Raw genomic sequence first — 18,412 nt, forward strand, 5'->3', positions numbered from 1 at the left:
TATTTACTATAAACAGCCATAATATATTGTCAGAGTGGGAATAATTAAAGGGAATAATCTCAATATACAACACATGTTAAATTTCCTGTTCCTTATTTAGGTCATATATTAGTTCTGTCATAACTGTCATGAACACGAGCTTTTAATTTTAAAAACCCAAAAAAGAAAATTTGATGCTGCAGTTAGTACCTCAAAAGTATAGTTGTGTACATACAGGTAGAGATTTTTTTTTAAATATACTACATATACTACTAAAGCAATGCAGGTAGTAGTGTGATAAATGCAGTACATTTCAGAATGGCATGGCTATGTCACGCAATCTGATCACTGTCCCATATATGAATTTAATATTTGAAAAAAATTGAAACATCCATGCACTCTGACTTATTTCAAATCAAAAGTGGACAACCTGAATTCCTTAAAAAATCAGCAGACTGGCTCCGGTTGTAAATTAATGGGGTGTTACATTTTTAAAAATTCTTCATAACTCAGTAACTGAGTTGTAAACAAAGTCTCTCACTTTGATGTAAAATGATCCAGTCATCCTCTAGGTGTCTCCTGGGTTGTTGTTTTTTTTTTTTTTTTTTAATGATTTTGGTGGGATCATCTTCTACTAGAAAATATACACAGTTTACTCAAACAGGAACTCTGAACAGAGACCATGGATGGCTCCTGTTTTAATGTCCTAAAAGAAGACTGAACTCTGTTAGTTTTACTGCCAGCTCACAGGCTAAACAGATCCGCAGCTAAATGAACTCATTGTGATTGTAGTTTCACCTACTAGTTCTTCTGAACAAAGTTACCTCGCCTTGCCACGGACATCTTACACACAGAAAGAGACAGGCTGCCGTTCACTGGCTGTGCCTTCCCATCAGCAGTGTAGCGTGTATTATTAGCGCGGGAGGGGGATCTTAAGGACTTTTACATATACGTACATTTAAAGCCATCATTTATAAGCTTATAAATAGAACAGCCTGACTGCTGGATTCGTTTTTCGACCAACTGCTTTGCATGCGGTGTCCGTTACATTATGCCTCACATTTGGGTTGAGTAGAGAGAGCTGGGCTATATAAGCTGGACAGCAACGGAGCTGAAGATCACTGCGGTTGCCAGATTCATCGCTCCGAATCTCCCCCACAGCCACTAAAGCACACACAGAGGTGAGTGTCTCTGCGACTGAGCCACCGTTAAAGTTCACGGGACGAGAAAACCATCAGATTCAAGGGTTTTGTTTTTTGACTTTGGACTTTTGGATGGAGTTAACCTTTGAGATCACCAGCCAGTGGGAGTAAAGCCGAAGGCTTGGATGTGACGTCATTTTGCCAAATACTGGGACGTTGCTGTTGAATCTGTTAACTCAGACTGAAGTGCTGATTTACTCTGAGAGAAATTCAGTCTTGTTCAATAAGTAGGCCTTATCTTAAGAGAAACACAACATGATAATACAGAAGACTGAATACACTGTGTGGGAATATTATGTGATATTAGGAATTAGGGAGTTCCACTTCACACTTGTGATGAAGTTAATCTCTCCTCAATTGTTTGTCTTCTTTTCAAGCAAAAATGGCATTTGCCGGTATTCTGAACGATGCTGACATCACTGCAGCCCTGCAGGCCTGCCAAGGTACTCTCAGCTGTCCTTCAAACATAACCATTAGAATAGTTACATTACTTGATTGTTGCAACCATGGTTTAGCCGTGGAGAACCCTTTTAGTTTAGACGGATTCTTTGAATTTCAGTGAGAGTTGGTTTCCCGGATGTAAGTTAAGGCTAGTAAGTAATTAATCAGGGTTAATCTGGAGCATTTCTCATTTTATGTTTGCTTGCTTTAAAGTTCTGCTGGCATGTAGTATTACATTATTATTTCATGTGTTGTATTAATAATAATGGCATTTGTTTTCCAGCTGCTGACTCCTTCAAGCACAAGGACTTCTTCGCCAAGGTTGGCCTTTCCTCCAAGTCCGCTGATGATGTCAAGAAGGCATTTGCCGTCATTGACCAGGACAAGAGTGGCTTCATTGAGGAGGATGAGCTTAAGTAAGGATAACATTTGCAGTCAGTGCTCTGCTTTACTTCTTTAAAATCTGTCTTTTTGAAAAGCTTGAAACAAGTACAGTAATATTCATTCTTCCTCTCTCAAACTTCCCCAGGCTGTTCTTGCAGAACTTCTCCGCTGGTGCCAGGGCTCTGACTGACGCTGAGACCAAGGCCTTCCTTGCAGCTGGTGACAGTGATGGCGACGGCAAAATTGGAGTTGATGGTATTCAATTTCTTTAACAATTTGGGTAGATTTATAGTTGATGAAATCATATAAGCTTGACGTAGAAGGCATCAGTGACGATATAATAAGAATGGAATTGAACCTGTCAATTCCAACCTGTCAGGCTGTAGATATGAGGGCTCCACAGTATTATCACATTGCATATCTATTGGGATTCTGATGCTACATATCATAATTGCAGTGTGCCTTGCATTGTGAACATTAACATGACATGGCTAAAGACTGGCCTTCATTATTTTGGTTTGTTATGGGTCAGAATATTAATAGCACAATTGGTCATTTGCATTTACATACTGCAGCAGGTTTTGATAACTGTATCATGAAGGTTAATATCACAGTAACAAGTAAAAATCAGTATATTGTGCGTCACTGGTAGATATGCTTTTAATTTTGCTTACACATTTTTCTGAGTTTCGCTGTTTTGGTAATAAGCTTTTAAATATGTTTTTCACTGTAGTGTCCATACATAATGATCATGTATGCTGAGAGCAACCAAGGACAACTTACTTTTAAGATCAAGAAGCAACAGTTATTTACATTGTTCTTATGCAATTATTAATGAAAATCATTGATGATATGCTAATATTAATAACAGACTGGGATAGGTTTCAATATTGTGACTTGATTATAATAATAATTATTATTATTGAATTGCTTCACTTGGTGATTTTTTTTCAGAGTTTGCTGCTCTTGTGAAGGCTTAAGCACTCATTCACCGTTTTTCGGAGTTGATGGTAAGGAATTATCTCCACTTTACTATTATCAGTTCTCTAATATTATGGAGATCAAAATACTCCATAACATTTAAAAAACGGATTAAAATGGACCTCCTTTATGAATTAGAAAATAATTAGTCAGCAGTTTGCAAGGTGATAGTACTTATTTTTAGATCTCCTTTGTGCTTTTTTTGACACATTATGTTTTTAATGTATTTTCTATGCTGTTGTAGTTTTCTCAGTTTAGCACGTTCCAAAAGATATTTTGGTACCTTTAACATGCTAAGGATTTTTATTTGCTAATTCTACTTTTATTGTTTAACTTTTTTTAACTCTGTTCAATAATTTGTGAAAATAATCTATATATAATCTGATTACTAAAATAAATGATGATGACCTCCAAATTTAGTACCTAGTTTGCTTCCATGGCAAGTACTCACTGCATTTTCACTTTTTTTTCATAGTTTGCTGCCGTGATCAAACATTAAACGACAACTGACCACAACCCCTTGCTGGAAAGGAACGACACTGCCTGAAACCTCATCTCAGTCAAGCTAGTTTTTGTACACGAATTTGACATGCCTGCACACCTTCCGCTCCCAAGCTGCGCTCTGTCCAGAAAGACTGTACATTTTATGTGGTTGTTTTTCTCCTGCCATAGACATGGATTTGGAGTACTGTACAATCTGTAATGCACTTTTTGGGAAAAGATGGTGAGAAAACAATAAAGCAATTTCTTTTTAATGTTTGTGTCTCCTTTGTGTTTTTTCATATATTTTTATTTTTTCATGTATGTTTCAGTATGGTGTCACTTTTTTCTCTTAATTCAGGGAATGTACAGTATTGCTCACATTCTGATGAATCATTGATGACTATTTAAAACCACTGGAAGGTACATGAAATATCCATGTAACTTTCAGATCATTCTGCACTGCATGTGCTCACCAGTAGGTGGTACTTTACCCCACATTTGGCATCATTACTAGCATCAACAGCATCAGCTCACTTTAAAGAATGGAGGGGAGTCTGGCCTTTTTGAGAGTGCCTGCCTGCACAATGTTCTCTGTTTGCTTACTATTACTTGTTAACCTTCAACAAAATACACTCACTGTCCACAAAGTAGAGGATGTAAAGCGATAGTTCACCACACTGTAACACTACCGATGAGTTCCGTGACATTAGAGTCTGTTTGGTAAGTCTGTCAGCTGGCTCCAATGTCGTGTCTCTTCTGTACTGTGACAGGACAACCTCAAGGCCTCTAAACCATCATTCTGTTGTGATCTCACAGGTTGGGTACATAATGTCAAACTGAGGTTAAAGGTCAAGAACACCTTTGTGTGGAAGTTGAATCCATTTAATTTTGTGGCAATGCAATCACAATTATGAAACTAAGACAGGGTCAAAGATGTTTAGAGGTAGCTTTAATGTACTACTATAGTTTGTGCAGTTCTTTCTGGTGAATCAGTGTGCAGTACATAATATAGCTTTGATTGTTGGCTAATGGAATTTTCATGGGATTTTGATGACCTAACATTAACTGGCTGTGAAACTGACCCTGACACTGCACTGAAAACAGAACATAAGCATGTCTTTTCCAGGCTATGTAGGTCACAATTATGAATGTCCTTCAAAATGACTTAGTTCAGTGATTCAATTTGAATCTTTAAAAATGATTCAATACACCTAAACGGCTGCTTCCAAAACCACACACTACCATACTAGTGAATGCACTACCAATGGTCACCTTTTTTCCATAGCATTTAGTGTGGTAGTATTCAACTTGAAAAACAGAAATGTTTTAAACATGAAAATAAATTAAATTATGTTCCATTCAAGTTCATGCAATTCAAAAACACACATACAACACAATTAATGTGACTGGAAGAACAGGACTATAGACAATAAATGCACTTGAATATAGCCTGAAAAGTTTATTTAGGTGCAAAAATTGTGCACAATATTTTAATCCATCAAAACATTCCAAAATCAATAAAGTTGAATCATCAACTCCAGATCAATACAGCAATGTATGAATGCATTTTTTAATGTGTACAAAAACATGAAACAAAACTGCTAAATATTTATTTTCCGGGAACATAACTTGAAGTAAATACACTTTAAATGCATTTTGAAGCTTCTTTTCATGTGGCTCTTTCATATTGCAGAACCATTTATAGTGCAGAAAATCTTTCTCTCTCAAATCAGTTGTTTTTCTTTCATCAAAAAGACATAAAGAAGGCTGGGCTCACATCAGGACATGCACATTGATAACCAGAGTGTAGGCTTTGGGCAGAAGGATGCTAGCATTACTTCTACTAAGTGCTTACTGGTTGGTGTTACTGCTACTGCGTGCTGACTGGTTGGCAAGGGGAGCAGCTTATTAGTTGATTGACTCACTGACATCATGAAAGCCAAGTCTTAGAGTTTGAGTTAAAGAGCATTCAAAAACATAACTGTGGTGTAAAAATGTTTTATGCACTTCTGTGTTCAGGAAATAAATGCTGTATAAATCTTCCATATAAAAATGTTTAAACATTTTAAAACTATGGCTTTGCTCAAATGCTTTGACCCATTCATTTTGGACTCGCTCGGAAGCAGCCTCGGTGTTTGGCAAAGCTGTAGGACATTACAAAGTGGCAGTTCTCTTCACTACACATTCTCTGACGAGGATACTGATTGTACCAAGTACACAGTCACACACTGCGATTCAACAGTAATGCACACCAGACAGGAGGTATAACGGTTAATAAAAAACAAACATGCTAGATGCTGGTATGCTAGTTCACCACTGTGACCATGCAGGGTGACCAGTTTAGACCAGCATTCAATGCAGGTTTGAACATACATGAACAAACATGAACTCCATTCTAAAACAAGCACAGATCTTCACTACATTCACACTTTTTTTTTTAATTTCAGATTTTATTTTTATAAATAATTTTTAGCAGTTGCAGTTAAACAGTCCTAAAATCTTCCACGCCCTCATCACTTGGCATCCTTACTTCCTACATCCCTGACCAGACCTACGTTTTTTTTTTTTTTTGGTTTTCTCTCCCTGCGCTTAACCAGATATCAGTCCACGAATTCTCATGGAAAGAAACAGTGTTTACATCTCTGATTTTTGTAAACTGAATATGCTTGTTAACAGTTGTAAATTCAGTAGCATGATCAAAATGCACAAGCTGTTATGACTCTTAACAGCACATAGCTCTTAACTCTTTGAACATTATTTCTAATGTCTTATTGTTTTTAGAGCAGTGTTCTGAAAACAGCACTTAGCAGCATCTACAGTATGTAATCATAGTTTCTGTGTGCCATCTAAGAGATTTGATTTAGATGGAAGGTAACATGGTTTTGACTGCAATGTTCAATTGCGGCATTAGAATGTGTGATTATACACAAAATAGTATGTAGTTTTGGGTCTGTTGTTATAATATTGAGAAAATGGTGCAGCATCTAAGATCATACTTTGTGAAATGCACACGCCCTAACAAGCAGTATATAGGTTTATTGTGTGTATTTGTGCATAAGTTTGGTGTTTGTATGAGTGCTTGTCAGTCATTTTAGTATTTGAAATATTTAAGTCAGTGTATCAGTATGTTTTTGGATATCATCTTATCTTATTATTATCAGTTCTCTATCAGTATCTCTATAATGAACATGCATGTAAGCATGCCTTTGGATTAAGTCTGGTCTACCCGATAGGAGTAACTTGGGGAATGAAGCACCAAAGATGTTCAAAAGGAGGAATTTGGTCAAGGTGGTAAAGGTGGTTTTTCTTCATGTTTTGGTCAGTTTTTTACATTGATGACCCGAATTGAAAGCCTAACTCTAATAGTCTCAGTGATAAGGCGGTAATATCATTATATGATTAATGTTTCTTACATATGAACTTTTTCTAAGTCATAAGGTGTTCTCAACACAATTAGCATAGCATTTTTATCCTCTCATAATTTTGCAGAACTCAGTGAACAATTTTACTGATTTCACACAAATTGTAAATTATATGCATAATGTTCGCTAAACACTCCACAGAAAACTCTCCAAATGATGCGTTCATAGCTTTAAAACATTTACACAGATATTTAATGTCTTAATACTGAAACCAAAACCTAAAGTGTCATTCTGTTTGTTTTCTTACACATCACAATAATTAATGTGTCATTTTTCCAAACACAACAAACAAAATACTGTATGAAGTTCAGAGAACGGCAGAGGTAAGAAGAGAAGAATAGAGGGAGATTTCCTTGTCAGTTTAACTTGTCACCTATTCCTCAGCTCATAAGTACTTATAAGTACTAAGTTGCTTTTGATCAGCAACTGATGACAATTCAGAAAGTATGTGAAAATGAGTGAAAGCATTAAATGTATCGCTGTTGTCGGAACAAAACCTCATATCTCCAAAATGATAACTTTACTGGAGAAGGAAAAAACCTCCTTTACAAGTCAATGGAACTTGAAAAAAGTAGAGGATGTAATGGAACTTGGAAGTTATTTTGGGTCAGTTGTTTTAGTCCATTCATCATGAAATACACATAATGTAAAGGGCAACATGCATTTTCAAATTATGTAAAAAACAAGGTTTTCTTCCAACAACAGCGATATGATAACACATTTGCAAAACATGTCTGCTTTGCTAAGAAAGGGACAATGAACATTATGTTGAACTCAGTTAAGCTAAAATTGTTAACAATTGAGATAAATTGTATTGTAAAAATAATGCAGTACTTCATTTTGATGTGTAATTACACTGTTTTATCAAATGAAAATTAATGTTCAAAACTCATAGTAGACTTAATTGTATGTATATATGTGTGTGTTAGAGAGTCAGAGTGGTTATAGTAATACAGAGGTGAGTGTATGTGTATGTGTGTGTGTGTGTGTGTGTGTGTGTGTGTGTGTGTATGTGTGTGTGTTAGAGAGTTAGAGTGGCTATAGTAATACAGAGGTAAGTGTATGTGTGTGCGTCTGTGTGTGTTTGTATGCGTGTGTGTGTGTTTGTGTGTGTGTGTATGTTTGTGTTTGTCTGTGTGTGTTTGTGTGCACATGTGTGTGTGTGTGTGTGTGTGTGTGTGTGTGTGTGTGTGTTTTAGAGAGTTAGAGTGGCTATAGTAATACAGAGGTGAGTGTGTGTGTGTGTGTGTGTGTGTGTCTGTGTGTGTTTGTGTGCATGTGTGTCTGTGTCTGTGTATTTGTGTGTGTTCTATTTTCTCTTTGTGTTAGTGAGAATAGCTTTAATATTGCAGTGTGTGAGTGTGTGTTAGAGAGTCATAGTGGCTGTAGTAATACAGTGGTGAATGCATGTGTGTGTGTCTGTGTGCATTTGTGTGAGTGTTCTGTTTTCTCTCTGCGTTAGTGAGAGTAGCTTTAGTAAAGCGGTGTGTGTGTGTGTTAATGAAAGTGGTATTAGTACAGTAGTGAGTGTGCATGCGTGCTCTGCTTTCTCTCCGTGCGCTGTGTGTGTGTTTGTGTGTGGGCGGATGTCCACTCTGCAGGTTAATTAGGCTGCTGAGGTAAGGGTGTAAGCAGAGGCTGAGGGTAAGAATGTGATCCAGCTCCAGGTAACTTTATCATCAGCCACAGCCTGGCTTCACTCTATATAAGCTCACCTGCACACTACGCACACTGCTCACACTCACTTCTGCTGCGGCCAGACCACCAGGAGACTCCACAGCCGTGAGTAGCACTTTTCACTTTCACCAGTGACTGAACTACTTATCAGAAGTGTGTATATGTGTGTCTGTGTGTGTAGAAAAGAAGAATATTGAACAGTTGAGCTTGATTTATCCTTTATTGGACCATATGGTGTATTAAGTTTACATGATCTAAATGTTTACAGCATTTCCAGTCTATTTCATCAACACACTTATGTTTTTTAGCTTACTCTTGGCAATAACTGCCCTGACCCAATACATTACATTTGTGTGGAAATTATGCACGCATTGAAATAAATTCAGTTAATTGTTTTTTTTTTAGTTGTAGTATTTTTAAAACTAGCGACACAAAGATTGTATAGAAAGACTCTAAACATTTTATGAAATATTTGCATTATTGAAGTATAAGACATCAGTTAGGAGAGGATGTATGGAAGCATCTTTCAGGGGCAGCCTCTGTGAAAGTGAAATATATTATTGTACTCTATGTTGTCAATATATTCCAAAATGAAAATTGAATGTATTTTAATATATTCAGGTCTAGGTAAGGTTAGGATTAATAGCTTCTATTGGTCCATTCATTGTGAAATGCTTATTTATTTTACATTGATTACTGTGAGCTGTTTTGTATGGCAACTTATTTATTATTCTTTAACACCTTAAAATCCCAGGCTTGTTACAAACTAAGGCTTATTACATAACAGTACAAAATCTCAGGTTATAGAAGTGTGTAACAAAGCATCAGACTCACCACTGGTCTTGTCCATTTAAAAGGTTAAATTATCTGTGTGAATAATTTTTGATGTTTTATTTCTCCCCTTGACAGGCCTAACATGTCACTCACTGATATCCTCTCTGCTGAAGCCATTGAGAATGCTGTCAAGGACTGCCAAGGTAAGCCAAATCACAGACAGACAGCAGAGCAGCGGAGCAGACGGAGGGATTTATTTTTGACTAATTCAAATGAATTAAAAAACAAGAAGGGTCATAATGAAGTGCACGTAATGAAGCATGACATTGTGTGGTTTGTGGGCCACATGAGGTGATGACCTGTACATTCAGTGCTGCAGTCAGTAACTGCTTTTTTTTACACTATTTGAACCAACCAGATGCCCTTTATTTTGTGTAAAAATTTTATGGTGAATTACTTCATTTATATTGACATAATGTAAACTTTTTTTCTTCTTTTATGAATTTACCATTTCAGAGGTATATTGTTATATAGATACATTTGCCTAGCTTGACCCCCTTTTGAGAAAAAGAGGCGTATGTAAAGTATATAGAGATACTAAAAGTATGGATTGTCTCCAGGTTTTATCTATCCAGTCTACCAAATAATACCCCTGTCAAATGCCACTTTGTTGATTTTCTGACTTAACACATCCTCTACAGGAAATTTAAATATGACATTTTTCTACAAGCAGTAGTTCACAATTCACTTTTTCTGTTGCCGAGTTAAAAAAATTGACATTTAACATATTTAAATTATATTGTTTTATTTTGCACCATTATGTTAAACTCAGCAAACATCAGTGCTTGTTCATTAAAATGTGTAGAAGTGTGTTCTCTGTAGTGTAAATTATATACTTATATAATTTATCAATATATCAACAAACATGTAATTTGACCACAGACACCTAAACTTTTGCACACAATTGTTTTCATTTGTGAGTGTGTGTGTAGCTTCACCTGGCTCTCTCATCACCTCTCAACAGCTCCAGACTCCTTCAGTTACAAGAAGTTTTTCCAGCTCTGTGGCCTGACCCAGAAAACCCCCCAAGAGGTCAAGGATGTGTTCCGCATCTTAGACGATGACAACAGCGGATTTATTGAAGAGTCCGAGCTGAAGTAAGTCACATCAGGTCATTTTTAAAAGTTATGTGTGTTTTTTTTTATTTATAAACAGAGGAGAGTAACACCACAATAAGTTTTCATCATACTTCCAGGTCTAGACTGAAGATATTGCAATACATTGTAACCTATTACAGTTGTTGTGTGGACACTTACAGGGATACTGAAAGTTATACATAGGCAAGCATCAACTTTTTATGCAATTTTATTCATATGTACACTGCACGAGTGCAAACCTCTACACATACAAAGTGTAAAGTGAAATTTCACCAATTTTTTTCAAACATTTCTGCATAACTAAATGGTTAAGACATACACAAAGACATTCAGGGTAGTTTGATGTGAAATGCACTGTTCTATAGAAACATAAAGAGTCAGAATTGTTCACAGTAGTGGCAATAGGAACACCTGTAAAATTTTCCTCAGAGAAAGTGTGTACATGAAATGCTCAATAATACATCGCCTGAGACATTGTTTTACTGTAGTTTTGTGGTTTTGGTCTAAAACATATTTTAATCGGTTTATTTCAATCCATTCATGGTGGAGGGATATATGTTACATGTAAAAACCATATAATAAAAGACATGTAGATTCACTGGTGGTTTCGTATAGTAAATAAAATGGCTATATTTATGCTGTGGACATTGGGACTCCTGGTTCCTATCACTGCCACTGTAAAGAATCTGAGTTAGTGAGTTCTTCTAGAATTAAGCATTTTACCTCAAACTGGAATGAATGACTTTGACATTGTTGTCTCATTAACTGAATTTTGAAATATTGGTGTAATTCCCCTTTAAGCTGAAATTGACAACTTTTCACTATTTTCAATGCATAGTTTCACTAAACGTATACTGAAGCCCCTCTCTATCTACAAAAATTAAAATGGTTAACAAACTATGTGGTGTTAACAAATTGTTAACAAACTATGTAGGTTAGGCTGAGGACCAAGGTGACGGGTAGGTTCAGGTTTTGGACCAGGGTTAGAGTAAGAATTAGGAAAAATAAAAATGAATTGAATAGATATTTAGTTGAATGTAAAGAAAAATCAAGTATCTATAAAGCATCTAAAGTGTACTGTACAAATTAATTGTTGTTTGGAGACCTTAATGAGAAGGATTTATAATGCATTATACTAAAGCAAATCAGTGTTTTAGTGATAAAGGAGCTTTACTTCTGTTGTCAGTAGTTTTTAGTGTATTATAAAAAGCACAGGTCTAAGCCTTTTCTAATGCAGGAATGCTGCAAAATTTTCTCTTTTTTGATTGTGCAGTTTATCTGCATTATGTAATTGTGTCAGCAGAACTTGAGCCAAAGGGAAGCGATGACATTCAGAGTCGTCCTTTAGCGTGACTAGTTTCTTTATCAGTTCTTTTTTTTTTTTTGCTGAGGTTTTTGCACACTGGCAGTGAAACCATGAGCCTGGACACTTAACAGGAGCTGATCACTGATTTGCCAGAAGACTGAGTAGGCACAAAATAAGGCCTATACTCATAGTATATATATGTTTACCTTTGTTGTCAGAACAAAACCTTGTATCTCCAAAATGGTAACTTTACACGAGAAGGAAAAACTTACTTTACTTTTAATGTAAGTCAATAGAACCAGACATTTTTCCAAGTAATTGTGGGTCATTTCTTTTAGTCCATTCATTATGAAATTTACACACAACATAAAGAGCAACATGCATTTTCAAGTTGTGACAAAAACCTAAAAATGGAGATACAATAATTGTGACAGCAGCGATGTATATGCTTTAATGTAAGCTGTTCTTCAATGGTCATAACCCCCACAGGACCACCACAGAGCAGGTGTTATTTTGGTGGTGGATCATTTTCAACATTGCAATGACACTGATTAGGTGGTGGTGTGGTAGTGTGTTGTGCTGGTACAAGTGCATCAGTGTCCACTCACTGTCCGCTCTAAACTCCTACTTTGTTATTCTTCTTTGTACATTCAAAGTCAGAAACAGTAGCTCATCTGTTGCTGCAGTTTGCAGTTTGTGTTGGTCATCCTCTAGTCCTTCATCAGAGGTCACAGGACGCTGCCCACAGGACACTATTGGCTGGATATTGTTGTTTGGTGGACTATTCTTAGTCCAGAAGTGACACTGAGGTGTTTAAAAACTCCAGCAGCACTGCTGTGTCTGATCCACTCTTACGATTTTTCATTTTTGTAGTCTACCAGGTTTTGTACAGTTGCCAGACTTCTCAGTTATGCTATATGTTTTAATCTTAATTTAAAATTTTAAACTCCTGTTTTTTTCTATTTCTATTTTTTTTGTGGATCATCTTAGAACTAATGTCTTTAGAAATATTGCCTGAAAAACCTATGCATAATAACTGCATTGGCTGTAAATTAAACAAATAAAGGGTGCACAATACTGTACTTGTATACATGCATAAATACACATGCACACACTCACATACACACATGTGTATGTATGTATGTATATTACATATGTATAAAACTTCATTCTGACACTGTATAAATATCAATGTATTTTTCTACTCTTGTTTGAATCAGGTTCTTCCTGCAGCGGTTTGTCCCGGGGGCACGGACTCTGACAGAGAAGGAGACTAAAAGCTTAATTTCAGCTGCAGATGATGACAGTGATGGCAGAATTGGAGTAGAGGGTAAAATTTCCCTTACTTCACCAATAATTATATTTTTATTATTTTTTGCTTTGAAAACTCATGACTGTTTTTTGGTTCCACTTATTCTATGCAAACAACTTTCAAGCATATCGCTGTTGTTGGAAGAAAACCTCGTATCTCCAAAATGGTAACTTTACAGGAGAAGGAAAAACCTGCTTTACTTTTAATGGAAGTCAATGGAACCAGACGTCTTTCGAAGCAATTTTGGATCATTTCTTTTGGCCCATTCATCATGAAATGTACAAACAATGTAAAGACCAACAGGCATTTTCAATTTATATTAAAACTGAAAAATGTCAAAAATGGAGATACGAGGTTTTCTTCCGACAGCAGCGATATGCATATTTGCCACATGTCTGGTACTTAAAATGAGAACTGACCCATCTGAATCTCTGTGCCTGCGTTTTGTAACAGACAAAGTAGACAAAACTCCTTAAGGCAGTTCATCAGGCACATATTAAAAGGAAATTCTATTCAGTGTTCAAATTCCTAAACAATTCATTAAGAGTGGTTTGATGTGAAATGGATTACTGTGTATAAATTTACCAACTCTTTGGAGTCTTTAGACTGGTGGTGATATGAACCAGGGGTCATGATGTCTACAATAAGAATGTAGTTATTTTTGCTGTACAAAATGACAAGTGAAAAATATATAGTCATCTGGGTACTATTTTGCCTTACAACAATATTCATGCATCTCCTCACCATAAATGCACAAAAAATGCATTTTAGGCCAAAATGTTATCTCAAAGTTTCCATAAAACAACACCTCCCACTTCAAGCAGCGTACATGAGCGAGCTTTTAGAGAACTTTTGGTTCCTATAACTCTGACTTGGCGAGTTTCTCTTCAGTAGAGCATTTTACAACAAACTATTCTGAATGACTTTTTGCATCCAATTAATTGAAGTATGCAAAAAATCAGCTGAATCACATTTTAAGAGTAAAATCTAGATTGGCTTTGGTTTGTAATGGTAAAACACCATCAGAATTGTATTTTAGGTTAGTTTAGTTCATCCAGGCACATGATTTTTTGAGAAAATGACTTTGCCAAGAACATCTACATGGTGCCTTTGTGCAGCAGTGCATTTGCAGAGCATTTGATTTCACACCCGAGAGAGCAAGCTTTGATTTATGGATTGCAGCTATTTTGTCACTGCAGTAATTGGAGGACATCTGCTGATGTCTTTGTGTTCTGGGCTATGGATCGGTCAGAGAAGCTGCTTTCCTCTGTGTGTGTGTGTGTGTGTGTGTGTGTGTGTGTGTGTGTGTGTGTGTGTGTGTGTGTGTGTGTGTGTGTGACTTAGTAAAGGATCTCAGTACTGACATGGATGAGTGCTATTGACATTTGAATTAGAAACGTGCAATGCGTCAGAGTGCTCAGTTAGCATCAGGTGACCAAGGTGCAACACTATACATCCAATGCTATCTAACTCCCCATCAAACCTGTCAGTCATGGAACTGATTGGCATTTAGCAGAGTCATGACTGTACTGACACTTATCTGATTCAAATGCATAACTGAATGCAGTGTGTTATGTCGACACAACTGAAACGAAAACGCAGCGACTGTGTTGCTGTAACAAATTTGGTTGATGTGCAACAAAATGAAACATTGAAATCAAGTAAATTTTACATTTTCCAATGTGGCCATTAGTTAAAGGAGATGTTTCAGACATTGTGTTCATTCTTACAAATGCACTTTTTTCCAATATGAAACATTTTGCGAATAAATTGAAATTTGCAGTAATATGCCATATTTGAGTGTTACCCATGTGTGTTCACTGTTTTGTTAAACCTGCAAAACATGCAATGTCACTGGGGATGTTCAAACTTTTGTGTACAATTATATTTACACAAGAGAACAAAAATTCTATATAACCTTAATTTATTATTCTACTTATGGAAATTGTTAGCAGGCATTGTTTGTAGAGTGTTTTATGTTGTTTAAGAGAAAATTAATTGTAGAAGTAAAAATTCTTTTTCTGGTTTCTTTACGTCATACAGATAATAATGCATTCTACTTTTTTATTGTTATTGTTATGTCATTAATTTATTGTTCGTTTTATTATTATGTTATAGTCATGCGATAACACAGTAATATTACATCAATGGCATGATATTATAATCTTATTTTAGCATCATAAAGTATAAACTTTATGATGCTATAATAAGATTGTAATATCAATATTCATGCTGCTTGTTTGCTCCTTCCTCAGAGTTCCAGACTATGGTCCTGTCCTAAAAGATGCCCTCCAACACTGCGATTCTACTCTTCCACTTGCAGCCACGTGCACTGTGGCTTTGTCTATCCTGCTGCTATTAATCTCTGAAATATTTTTCAAACACCAACATTTGCGCACAGTAATTTTTATTTGCCTCATGAGTTTGTGTCACATGTCTGTGCTGCTGTTCCAGTGCTTACCCCACATGGTCAAGGACAAAACTGTTCAGGGAAATAAATAAAGTCACTTTAACTGCAGCATGTGGTGCCATGTCATTTAAAACCTTCTTTAGCTTGTACTAATTCAGTCATTCATGATGAACTGGACTTTAAACAGAATTCTATGCAAGTGTTGCATATTGAAAAGTTCTTTTTCAACTTGATTAATGTTGTTTGACTTATACACATAGATATATAATTGCATTTATGTGATGTCATATTTGAAGACACACTCAGAGAGTTAATAATCAGACCATAGTATTCCAGCACTTATATCAGCATTTATATCACCGCTGCTCAAACCTAGTGTCTCCAAACATGACAACTTTACAGGTGAAGGAATAAACATTATTCATTTTATTATAAGACTCTTTCTGCATGACCTCTACTGGCTGTTCTGCTGGTGGAATGAAAATCTTTGTAATAGGGCAGTCATGGCCTGGAGGTTAGGGAACCAGCCCTGTGACCAACAGTACCCTTGGGCAAGGCACCTAACCCCCAATTGCTCCCCGGGTGCTGCCCACTGTTCCGGACAAGTGTGCTCACTGCCCCCTAGTGTGTATGTGGTGTTTCACTTCACGGATGGGTTAAATGTGGAGGAGAAATTTCCCCTTTGTGGGACTAATAAGAGTCACTTATTCTAAAGCAGCACTATGTCATATTTTTGTTAAAACTGAGGAAGTAGCATTACTGAGTCAGGAGAAAAAACTGCTGAGATGAACTGCTGCAAGTCGCTTTGTCTGAAATAATGGTTTGAAAGGCAGAGATGTCAGGTTGAGTTTTGCATGAGTTTTTCACACCATATTCCATGTCTTTGAATATTAACGATACACACACGTCAAAAGGAAGGTCCAGCCTGATGGTTAGGTCTTAAATGCAAAATTGATATTATACTGAAGAAGATAATTGACTTAAAAACTCAGAAGACAGCTAAGAGGAGTGATTCTCTTCCAGCACACTCACAATCATCAGATACCTGTGCTCATGGGAGTCCAAAGCACAACCCACTTTGCTAAAGGTTCTTCTGCATAATGCTTGTTAATACACATTTCTACCAGAGAGGTCTTCAAATCCCCAAATCCTACATAGTGAAGCTTTAACCTGACTGAATAAAATGATCTCCCTCTAACTCCATTATTAGATTAACTGGGACAGTGTGGGCCATTGTGTGAAATGTTGTGACTCCATGTTGATGCTGCCAGCAGGCGATGTGGTGTGAAAAGGTCTGCAGCTTAACAGACAGCACAACTGCAGCTTTCTTCATATCAAACAATCACTTAAAACTGCCATAATGAAAAGAAAAAGACACACACTTCTCCTTCTGGGTCGCAGGGGGTTGCTGGAGCCTATTCCAGCTGGGCAGAAGGCAGGATACACCCTGGATAGGTCACTAGTCCATTACAGGGCAGACAGACAGGCATACACATTCACACACCTAGGGGCAATTTAGCATGTGCTATGGCCTTTGGACTGTGAGAGAAAACCGGAGTACCCAGAGAAAATCCACACAGACAAGGGAAGAACATACAAACTCCACACAGAAAGGACCCTGGTCACCCAGCCGGGGAATCGAACCCAGGCCCTTCTTGCTGTGAGGCAGCAGTGCTATCCACTGCACCACCCATGAAAAGCAACATTTAACTCATTAAAACACTTTAATAACGTACAAATATATCCAGTTCCATGATACAAATATATTCCATCAACATTGCTATATAAAACAAATGAATCATTCAAAAGTGGGAGTCTCAAAAAAGGCAGAAGTTACACTTTATGGGTAAGAAGCATTAAAGTCCAAAGAAGTCGGCTTTATATGTTTTATAGATGTGGTGAATTTGATCTTATTAATTCTATAGTCGTAACATTATTTTCTATCATATTGGTTAGTATACTGTGTAGATCCTGGCTGAAGTTGATTCTGTGGGCCTCTGACTGAAGTAGTAGTAGGACCATAGGGAATCAGTGGACCTGGGAAAAGAGTCATCTGGCTTGAAAGAGGCCCCCTGAATGTAAACAATGCCTAGATATGGGATTTGGTGACCAAGGTCATTCTGGGAAAAATGTATGTTAAATACCAAATATGGCTTGAGAGGGGCCATACATCGAAACCGACGCTTTCTTAGCAGGTATAAAAAACCAGGAGTTGGGATGTATGGGAGAGACATTTGGCGGTTCTCTCCAAGCTGTTTCGCGAAGGCTTGTCTGTGACTTCGACCTCTCAATGCTAATAAACATCTTTATATGCAAGAGACGAGTGTCACCGAAGAGTTTGTTCCTACACCTTCACAGCATCGCTACTAAATAAACCACATAGAATTTAAAAATAAAGTAATATTTTGATGAAAGAAGAAAAATAAGCAAACATCTACAGAGATCTGTGTAACTGAGCAGACAAAATGTGGTGGGTAACATTAGCATAAGTTACTACATTCAGAATTTGTAGCATTTTAGTAAGTCAGCTCATTTACTTCCTTTGTTCACAGTTCCAACGATGCACTCTTCAAACGTACTTACTGAATAATTGATAGGTGCTATTTTCACTGAACATCCAGCAATGGGCTTCAGAATAGCAGAGTTAAAATTTAAAGCAGACTAAGGAGACACAAAGGGCCAGGACAGTGAGTGTAGGTATAAGTTACAGTGAGAGGGCCTCTCAATGCCTGACTCACTCAGGTTTCTGAATCCATTACAGCACTGCAACTGAAAATGTAGATCAACACCAGCTTCTGATTGGTACTTTCTCGTTACTTCTAATTATGCGTTGTTCAGCAATATTATAACTGGATCTACCACATGTATAACAAGACAACTGAAA

General features: G+C 36.8%; 2 protein-coding genes across 2 annotated transcripts; both read left to right on the forward strand.

Moving 5' to 3' along the window:
- Window positions 1-1,033: 1,033 nt before the first annotated feature.
- Window positions 1,034-3,742, forward strand: pvalb3 (parvalbumin 3). The gene is made up of 6 exons (XM_017705462.2): window positions 1,034-1,160; window positions 1,559-1,624; window positions 1,906-2,038; window positions 2,152-2,261; window positions 2,961-3,016; window positions 3,463-3,742. Exons 2-5 carry the CDS (start codon window positions 1,564-1,566, stop codon window positions 2,984-2,986), a joined length of 330 nt encoding a protein of 109 aa, XP_017560951.1. The 5' UTR covers window positions 1,034-1,160; window positions 1,559-1,563; the 3' UTR covers window positions 2,987-3,016; window positions 3,463-3,742.
- Window positions 3,743-8,373: 4,631 nt separating this feature from the next.
- On the forward strand, window positions 8,374-15,636 carry pvalb9 (parvalbumin 9). Its single transcript, XM_017705463.2, has 5 exons — window positions 8,374-8,674; window positions 9,479-9,546; window positions 10,368-10,500; window positions 13,027-13,136; window positions 15,374-15,636. Exons 2-5 carry the CDS (start codon window positions 9,486-9,488, stop codon window positions 15,397-15,399), a joined length of 330 nt encoding a protein of 109 aa, XP_017560952.1. The 5' UTR covers window positions 8,374-8,674; window positions 9,479-9,485; the 3' UTR covers window positions 15,400-15,636.
- Window positions 15,637-18,412: the final 2,776 nt, after the last annotated feature.

This window comes from Pygocentrus nattereri, chromosome 13 (genome assembly GCF_015220715.1).
Source record: "Pygocentrus nattereri isolate fPygNat1 chromosome 13, fPygNat1.pri, whole genome shotgun sequence".
Lineage (NCBI taxonomy): Eukaryota > Metazoa > Chordata > Actinopteri > Characiformes > Serrasalmidae > Pygocentrus > Pygocentrus nattereri.

Bases quoted from the DNA above. Each gene is read 5' to 3' on its own strand.
- pvalb3 (XM_017705462.2), top strand. From the start codon at position 1,564: ATGGCATTTGCCGGTATTCTGAACGATGCTGACATCACTGCAGCCCTG. The intron at 1,625-1,905 runs GTACTCTCAGCT...TTTGTTTTCCAG, and splicing joins AGCCCTGCAGGCCTGCCAAG to CTGCTGACTCCTTCAAGCAC. The intron at 2,262-2,960 runs GTATTCAATTTC...ATTTTTTTTCAG, and splicing joins CGGCAAAATTGGAGTTGATG to AGTTTGCTGCTCTTGTGAAG.
- pvalb9 (XM_017705463.2), top strand. From the start codon at position 9,486: ATGTCACTCACTGATATCCTCTCTGCTGAAGCCATTGAGAATGCTGTC. The intron at 10,501-13,026 runs GTAAGTCACATC...TGTTTGAATCAG, and splicing joins ATTGAAGAGTCCGAGCTGAA to GTTCTTCCTGCAGCGGTTTG. The intron at 13,137-15,373 runs GTAAAATTTCCC...CTCCTTCCTCAG, and splicing joins TGGCAGAATTGGAGTAGAGG to AGTTCCAGACTATGGTCCTG.